This window comes from Miscanthus floridulus, chromosome 6 (genome assembly GCF_019320115.1).
Source record: "Miscanthus floridulus cultivar M001 chromosome 6, ASM1932011v1, whole genome shotgun sequence".
Taxonomy (NCBI): domain Eukaryota; kingdom Viridiplantae; phylum Streptophyta; class Magnoliopsida; order Poales; family Poaceae; genus Miscanthus; species Miscanthus floridulus.
The window spans coordinates 101,372,475-101,382,169 of record NC_089585.1 but is presented as its reverse complement, the minus strand read 5'-3'; the positions used below and the strand labels follow the sequence as shown (position 1 = coordinate 101,382,169).

At 46.5% G+C, this 9,695-nt stretch overlaps 1 protein-coding gene across 1 annotated transcript; it reads right to left on the bottom strand.

Annotated features, from left to right (window-relative positions):
- Positions 1-8,176: 8,176 nt before the first annotated feature.
- Positions 8,177-8,596, bottom strand: LOC136460917 (non-specific lipid-transfer protein 2-like). Its single transcript, XM_066460443.1, has one exon. It carries the CDS (start codon positions 8,594-8,596, stop codon positions 8,177-8,179), a length of 420 nt encoding a protein of 139 aa, XP_066316540.1.
- Between the last annotated feature and the right edge of the window lie 1,099 nt (positions 8,597-9,695).

The window sequence follows — 9,695 nt, the reverse complement described above, 5'->3', positions numbered from 1 at the left end:
AGAAAGGGTGAGGAAAATGAGCACCTCTCGTCCTTGTAGATCGAGATGTGGCGGGGACTAGTGGAGGCTGGAGACGAGGTGTCCGACGACGCGCATAGGTTGAAGACGGCCATCAACCACCGACGATGCATCGTCAGCGTGAGGGGGCGGGACGCCAGGGGGCCGGGCGCGGGGCGCCGGGAGCCTGCGTCGTCGGCGCGCGGGGGCGGGCGCCGAGGGCCGGGTGCAGGACCACTGGAGGCTGAAGGCTCCTCGCTCACCGACGGCGTCCGCTGCTCTAGAAACCCTAGGGCGGGTGTGTGGGAGGGGGCGCGGGAGGGGCGAGGGGCGCGGGTACGGGGAAATGCGCGGAGATGGGGCGCGCGGGTGCGGGGAAGGGGCGCGTGACGGCGTCGGCGGGGAAGGGGCGCGGGCCGACGTCGGCGGGGCAGCCTGACGGCGTCGGAGGAGAAGAGAGCGCTCAAATGAAGATGACACCCGTGCGCCCTCTGTTTTATAGACAGGGATGATTTATAGGGGCGGTTCCTGATCCAGCCGCCCCTACAAATAGTTTCTATTTTTTAAATAATAAATTCTATATTTTTTATATCATAAAAACACAAAATAATTTAAAAAAATTGTGTATATGCACAAATATAATATTTTGTATTATTCTATATATGAAGAAATATATATAAACAATTGTGGTCAAAACAATATAGAAAACAAAAAAAAAAATTAAAAATTTGAATTTTAAAACTTCGACTACATTTTTATGACATTAAATGAAATAAAATGAAAATGTTATAAACATAAAAGTTGTATAACTCATCAACGTGTACAACTTTTATTTTGGTCATCTTGTCATGTGACTTTGTTTGAACGATTCAAATTTTAAAATTCAAATAATTTCAACTTGAAACAATATTTTGAAAGAGTAAATGATTTCAGATGAAAAACTCATGAATACCCAAGTTGTAGAACTCATCAATATGTACAACTTTTATTTTGATCATATTTTCATTTGACCAAATTTGAACAGTTGAAATTTTGAATTTTAATAATTGGCAACTTCAAACAAGATTTTGAAACCTTAAATGATTTCAACAATAAAAGTCGTGAACATAAAAGTTGTTGAAATCCTCACTATCTATAACTTTTATTTTGGTCACTTCTTCATGGGACAAAGTATTAGTAAACATTATTCATAAATTCACATATGACTCATAGTTTCATGAACTATACGAGAAACATGTTGATTTGTGAACAATGTTTACTATCACTTTGTCCGATGAAGAAATGATCAAAATAAAAGTTGTAGATCTTGATGAGTTATACAACTTTGGTATTCATCACTTTTTCAGCTTAAATCATTTAATAGTTGAAAATCTCGTTCGAACTTATCATTTTTTTAAATTTGAAAATTTGAAGTGCTCAAACTTTGTCAAATGAAAAGAATGACCAAATCAACACACTAACTTTGTCACTAATTTTGAACAATTCAAATTTTAAATTTTAGAAAATGACAGCTTCAAACCTGATTTTCAAACACTAAATGATTTTAGCTGTAAAGGTGATGAATATAAAAGTTGTATAACTCATCAAGATCTACTACTTTTATTTTGGTCATTTCTTCATTTCATAAAGTGTTAAGTGATTTCATAAAAGTTTAGTAGTAATAGAGTGGTAGTCTCACACACATGCATAAAATGTAGTCTCACACACATACAAAAATATGTAGTCTTAAACAGTACATAAATATATAGTCTCACACGCATGCATAAATGAAGTCTTATAAACACATACTTACACAAACACTACATGTTCAACAACTAGCTAGCCCAGCTGTAACGACTTTCCCCTTGACACCTTTTCGTTTCCATGGCATTATGTCTTTGGGGAGGTTTTTTTCCACAACACTGATCTTTTTAGGAAAGTCTGTGAATAGCGGCATCTCATCGTAGTTATTGTAAGCTTCAACATCGTCCACGCCATCAACTCCAATAATGTGCTATTTTTCGGAGGCAACCACGTGCTTTGTCTTCTTCTTCGGGGGGAGGTTACTTTGTGGGCCAGACATATAGAAAACTTGTGCGACACGTGAAGCGAGCACCCAAGGGTCATCTTGGTAGCCTAGATTCTCGAGGTCCAGGACTCTCAATCCGATCTCGTTCAGTTAGTGTTGTTTGATCCAGCGGCATCAAAACAGGGCCACCGTTATATCCCTTCCATAGTCAAGTTCCCATATCTCTTCAATGATGCCAAAGTATTGGATCTTTCGCCCCAATCCATCGATAGCCTCTATTCGAACGCCGCTGTTTTGGTTCACATATTTATTATCCTTTGCGTGGGTATAGTACGTATACCCATTGATGTCATAAGCATTCCAAGATGTCACTTGTCTCGATGGCCCCTCCGCTAACCTACTGATGGTAATAGAGTCTATGGTTTCTCCAGGCGGTATGTTTTGGTCCTTGAACCATGTAGTTAGTCGTTGCTTGTGTTGTTTCATGACCCAATCATCCGAACGGCTATTTCTCTCCGCCATAATGATAGCCACGTGTTCATCAATGTACGGTTGCATCAGTTGTGTACTCTGCAAGACACTATAATGCGCCCGACTCACCTCTTTGTAATCATGGTCGATGAACACTTTTCTACCACTGGTGCCCTTCCTAGCCAGCCTACCCTTGTGACGAGAATCGGGTTTACCAATCCCTTTCTATACTTTTAGGTACTTTTGACAGCACTCGACGACTTCTTCAGTACTGTGACCCTCTATTATGGAGCCCTCTGGGTATGCTCGATTATGCACATATCGACTTAGAACCGACATGAACCGCTCGTAGGACCATATTTCATGCAAGTAGCAAGGGCCCAGCGCCTGTATCTGATGAACCATGTGAATCATGAGATGTGGCATTATATCAAAAAAAGTAGGAGGTAAACACATCTCTAGTTGATTTTGTGTCTCCACCATAAATTCATGTAGGTCACTCAGCTCTTGCTTGTCAATCGTCTTCTGTGAGATCTTCGAAAAGAAGTAGCACATGTGGGTGATGGCTATTTTTAAGAACTCTGGCTTTATAGCCCTGATTGCAATAGGTAGAAACACTGTCAGCATCACATGGCAATCGTGAGCCTTGTAGTGTGTTATTGACAAGTCCTGCATCGACACTAGCTTCTTCACATTTGCTGAAAACCCAGTCGGGACTTTGATCCCCCTTAGGAAAGTGCATATAGCTCTCTTCTCATTTGGTGTTAGGTTGAAGCACGCAGCGGGCAGAGTGTATTTTCCATTAGCCTCAGGTACCGGGTGAAGCTGTGGCATCACGTTTAGCTGCACCATGTCTTTCCGTGCTTTCAGACCATCCTTTGACTTGCCTGTGTCCATCAAGGTAGCAATGAGACTCTCAAAGACATTCTTCTGCACGTGCATAGCATCAATGGCATGGGGGACATCCAAGTCTGGCCAACAAGGCAGATACTGAAAAAAGACCGATTGTTTCTTGAAAGATACTCCTTCGATAGGAGGTGTGCTTCTATCTCTGTTCGTCCCATCCGGATTCTTCTTTCCATAGACAACGTGTATGTTTTTCACCATTCTGTACACGTGTTCTCCGTTATGATGTCTCTCCGGAGGGGGTTCAATCTCCAGGGCGTTGTCATAAAATCTAAAGAACAATTTTTTGTGGTACTTGTGACTTGTCTTTAAGAAGTGTCGGTTCCTTAGGGAAACTATCTTCTTGGATGCATCTAGGTACACCCATGTAGTACCATCCAAGCAAACCAAGCATCCCGTCTTCCCTTTGATCTGTCCAGACAAAGCAAACAGCGCGGGGTAATCATTGGTAGTAACAAATATTATTGCTCTATATATGAAGTCCTCCTTTTGGAACACATCGTACATCTGCTCCCCATGCCTCCATAGCCTCTCTATTTCTTGCATCAAAGGCTCGAGGAACACGTCTATATCAATGCCTGGTTGTTTAGGGCCAGAAATAAGAATAGTGAGGAGAAGGTACTTTCTCTTCTGACACAACCATGTTGGGATGTTGTACATGGTCAAGATCACTGGCCATGTGCTGTGGTCACTCATCCTCTCATTGAAGGGATTCATTCCATCGGTGCTCAAGCCAAACCGTACATTCCTTGGGTCATCGCTGAATTCTTTGTGCTTCTTATCAAACCTTTGCCACTGACTACAATAAGCCGGGTGTGCAATCTTATCATCATCCACCTTGCGCTCATCATCCCACCATGTCATGAGTGTAGCTTCTTTAGGGTTTAGGAAGATACGTCTCAAGCAAGTCGATCACTGGCAGGTACCACGTTACTAAGATAGGAATTCTTCTCTGCTTTGTATCATTGCCTAATGGAGTGTCCTCTAGGGGCTGAGATTCTTATACCACCATTTTTTGTACCCTTCTTATTCCTCTTTTTCCCCGTGAAGGCTTCGTCCCCACCGTAAAGGTCATTTATTCTTGTACTGGCTGGCCCCACACCGGGAGATATTTATCTAGTGACTTGAACGTTTCAGCCATGAAAAAGTATACAGTGGTTGGGGCATGCATGGATTTTTTTAACCCCCATTGTCAATGGACTTATGACCTTCTTCACTTGGTATATGTTGGTGGGAACTGAGTTTGGTTGTGGCAGCACCCATGACAGGAGATGCAATAGATCATTGAAACTATAGTCTGACCAGCCGTACTTAGCCTTCAGGATGAGCAGCTCAAGCACAAAATGTAGCAATGTCCAATGTGTCGGACAACCCTTTTCAACACCATACACAGTCTTCTTCGATGCTTTTGTCACCCTTTCTAAATTTTCTAGACCTTTCAGGCTATTTAGTAAAATCTCTGGTCCAAGGGCTTGAATCATGTCCTCCAAATCATTTTCATCCCTGACACATGCTTCACCATCATTATTGGCACCACCTTCGTCGTTACCATCCCAACCACCAGCATCACCACCTTGTTCATTGCCAAACTCGAAATCCATTCGTGCATCAAGCTCTGCTGAATATTGGGACAGGGATTCTATGGTTTCATCGTCGTATTCCTCCTCATCCTTATTGTTAACAATAACCGTTTCACCATGATGAATCCACACTATGTAGTCCTCAACAAATCCTCGCATAATTAAATATGATCTGATGATAGTCACATCTGTCCATGCCATACGGTTCTTGCAATCTTTACATGAGGAAATAATTGTATCCTTATTCTCTTTCAATGTCATTGCATGCTTCTTTGCGGCTTCAATAAATTTATCCACCTCTTCACGAAAACCTGCCTTGAACCTTAACGAACCATACATCCAAGAGTTCCTATACTCCATCTTTTACAACAACAACAAAACAAACATTAAAGGACTACTTATTCAGATATATATAAAAATGAACAAATTAATAAATACTTGAGAATAATTGTATATACTTTAGATATATATGAATATAAATCTAATATAATTACATGAAGCATACAAACACACCATTGTAAAGGAAAATTAATTAATGGCCCATTTATCCATAAATAATTAAAATACATAATTATTGATTACAATAAACAATTTCAAAGACAACAATTAATAATAATTATACTTTACCCTAATATCTTTCATACAAACTCTAGTCCAATTTCATCAAACATAAATTTACAAAAATGAAATTAATAAAAAACCAAATCCTAGATCTAGATCCACATGCACATGAAACATCCATAAAACTAATTAATTGTTCACTAAAATTAAAAAACATGGACCAAATAAGGGTATGATCTTGTTCCCCTCCCTAATTACCCTAGTACATTTAAAACTTGGGTCTAATTTGCTTCATAAGTAGCTCAAGCACCATAGAAGAGAGAGAAAAATAAAACTCTAATTACTCACTAACCAACCAATAAAACTTCAAAAAAAAGTATGGAATAGTATTTTCTTACCTTCTACAACCTCTCCACCAAAGGATTTGAGACCAAAACCTTCCCCCCTAGTAGAGCAATTTTGGGGAGGTGCCCAAGGCCTCCCACCTTTTTTTTCACGGGTTAGAGTGAGTGACCCGAGGAGGAAGAAGGTGCTGCATATGTTTTATATCGGGGGCATTTGTAGGGACGGCTGGTGATTGAGCCGCACCTACAAATCAGAGCTATAAATACGGAGCCATTTGTAGGGGCGGCTCAATCACCAGCCGCCCCTACAAATAGCATTTCCAGGGACTGGCTAGTGATTGAGCCATCCCTATAAATCAGACCCCTATTTGTAGGGGCAGCTCGTAACACCAGCCGCCCCTGCTGTTCCATTTGTAGGGGCGGCTGGTGTCTGGGCACCCGAGCACGCCACTGTAGGGACGGCTCCATCACCAGCCGCCCCTACAAAAAAATCTAAACCGTTGCTAAAAATTGTTTTTTACGTAGTATCTTGTTTTCTGCGCCTCTAGCGCATTGTAAAATTTGCCTTTCCTTATTAATTGTTAATGCATATTATCTTCGCAAGAAAAATTATTAATGTATATCGGGTAACCGGATCTCTCGAAAAGATTGTAGGTGAGTGACCAATAGAAATAGAAATATAGTTATTAGTTCTCTTGTCGTTGCCCTTGGATTCACAGCATATCTTAGGGCACCCGCAACAACAAAGACAATTTGTTCTCTATAACAGTGTCCACGTAGGATATAGTTAAAACTATAGAAGGCCTATTCAACAGTCTTTCTATAACCAAATTTTTTTGAAGGATTAAGTCCACTTTTGGCCTCTCAACTATCACGCTGGTCTAATTTTGACCTCCAACTACAAAACCGTCTAATGCTAGTACCTCAACTATCAAAACCGTTCACTTTTAGCACCTGGACATATGTGAGGCTGTTTTGTCTAACATGGAGCGGTTTTGTCCAAATGTGGGGCCCACGCGTCATAGACTCAACCGAACTGCATCGGCGTAGTAGCAGCCGAGGTTGATGTAGGCGACCAACGCCTACCAGCCACCGCCGATGGCCACCCCGGAGATCACCGGCTGCACGCTGTTGAGCACCATGGTCACCGCCAGCAGGTGCGCCACCTTCCCCATGGCCACCTACATGTCTCGGTCGCCCACGAAGCTATTGTGGTATGCCAGCACCAACGCCATGGCCACCAGCCCCATGGCCAGCGACTGCGCCACCACCGCCGCCACCGCGTCCTTGGCGGCGCGTGGCCGGCCGGAGCCTAGCTCGTTGGACACGCGCACACTGATCGCCGTGGAGGAGAAGGTGGAGACGACGGAGAGGCCCAATCTTGCATCTGCCGCAGCTCCGCACAGGCACAGTTCCAAGCACCATGAGCATACCATTGCAGCTCCGCCGCAACGCCGCACTATAGCGCCCTCGCAGTTCCTCTGGAGTCTCGTCTTCTACGAACCAAGAAAAGCATGGAGCAAAAGGCAAGACCGTTCAAGAAGAAAAAACAGGACATGTAAGCTCAAGCGACCACCGGTCGCTGACCAATGCTGATGTCGCCGCCCACCATGCCTAGATCTATGCACGTGTGGGTATTTACCTGGGTCTACACCTGTGTCGGTGCGACGACGTGTCGTGGCCTCGTCGACCGCCCTCGCCCCGCGCCTGCGCGGACTGTCGGTGCCCGCACACGCCAAGGCCACACCTGGACTACGCTCGCACCCATAGCTAGGCCCGCCTGCGCCACCCACCGCCGGAGCCCGCCAGCCGGGGGCCACTCTCGCCCTGCGCCCATAGCCACAGCCGGGGTGTGCCCACGCCGGGGGCGCCCTCGCCCTGGCCGGCCATGGAAGACCGTCGGAGGCTGACCGCGCCGTCGCGCCGCCGTGCCCAAGCCCACCCGCGCCTCTGCGGCTCCACGCCTCACGCCGCTGTTGGAGAGAGAGGGAGGGAGGGAGAGAGAGCAGGAACAAAGCAAGGAGAGACGACACTGCTCTAGATATTTTGGTGGGAGGGAGCAGGCTTTCCGGCCGATGGACGCCTGGGCGCTGCCGTTGGCAACAGGCCAGCTGTGCTGCTCACGCCGCCGCCCTGCTCGCGCGTCACGCGTGTCGTGCTACTCGAGCGCCACCGCCCTGCTCGCGCACCGCTGCCGTAGCCACGTCCGGCAGACGCGTCTCGGTGACGCCACAGCAGCCCTCATGCACGCTCGCTCGGTGGCGGCGTGGCAGCCCCTGTCCGCGTGCTCGGTTTGCACCTCCCCTGGGTCATTTTTGCCACGCGCTCGCGCTGCCTTGGCCTGTCTCTGAACCACCTCCCTGCCTTGGTACGTACCTGGAGCAGTCGATGGATGAGCTGATGGTGTAGGGGATGCTGACGCCGCACTTGGAGGGGATGCTGGCGGCGTTGCCGACGTTGAGGTCGCTGACACGTTCGGCGGTGCTCTTGAGGCAGTTGCAGGCGGCGCGCATGTCAGTGGGGCTGCGTGCTGCGTAGTTGAGGGTCCTCACGCCGCTGCAGCAGGCTGCCGAGGGGCTGCTGCCCGAGCTGCGGGCATAGGCGAGGCAAGGGCCGATGGCGGAGTTCACCTGCCCGCACGTGACGGCGGCCTCCGAGGTCGTCGCTGCTGCCAGCAGCACCGCGGCCACGACGACGATCGTCACAGCAAGCTGCACGCTGTGAGCCATGTCGACGGCCTCGAGTCCTCTTATGTGCCTGGGTGACCGGGAGTGTGTGTGTGTGTGCGCGCACGCTGTGCTGCTGCTTGCGTGGGCAGCCACGCTCTACCCTCGCCGCTACCCCAACTGCGCAATAGTGGCCTTGCAGACCTAGCGCGTGGGCTGCGCGCTCCTCGTGCCTCCCTCCCTCGCCGCCGGCGTGCCTCCTCCCGGTCGAATTGGCCGCCGGCCATTGTCCCCTATGGCATGCTCTGCTCTGGGGCCGCCCAGGGACTGGGAAAGGTAAAGACGAGATTTTTATGGGTGCTAAATACAAATGTTTTGACTCATGTGAATAGTAGTATGGAGTGAGGGTTAGTTTCATGAAAATCCAGGGTCTCTTATGTAAAAGGTGCAGCGCGCCCTAGGCCTATCCTCATGGGCCGGCCTGCTCCCGCACGTGGTCAAAACCGCTCAACGTCGGTTAAAACAGCCTTGCCCCCGCGCCAGGTGCTAAAAGTGAACGATTTTGACAGTTGGGGTACCAATACTAGACTGTTTTACAGTTGAGGGTTAAAATTAGACCAACACAATAGTTGAGGGGCCAAAAGTGGACTTAATCGTTTCTTAAATTAGTGTGGGGTCCGTAGGTCATTATTAGTTCACGATAAACAAATCGCATCGCATCCAGGATGCCCTCACCATCGGAAACTCTGTGCGTGGGGTACTGTGCTATCAGCCCTCGCCAGGTACAGCGACACTCGTCCAGTTCGCTTGGCTTATAAGCCATACTTTTTCAGTCAACGAATAGTATTTTATTCTCATAATAAATTAGTTAACTGTACTTTCAACTATAGCCTATCAGTCAAACGAACATGACAACTATCCTCTCTTTCGTCCACCCTCTCTCCTAGGTGCCTCTCTGTAGATAGCCACTAATAACGGCCTGTTGCGGGTGCCCTTATAAAGTCATGCATTGCCTTCCTTGTGTTCCCCTGTTTGTCTTTGCATGGCATAGCCTTGATATATCTCCAATCACTAGTTTCTAATAAAATATATTTATAAAATCTAACAAATTATGAGTTAAAGTATCTCTCAAGACCAATCTACATGTGCTTTTATGTTTTCA

Excerpts from the sequence above, each read along its gene's own strand:
- LOC136460917 (XM_066460443.1), bottom strand. The coding sequence starts at position 8,596 with ATGGCTCACAGCGTGCAGCTTGCTGTGACGATCGTCGTCGTGGCCGCG.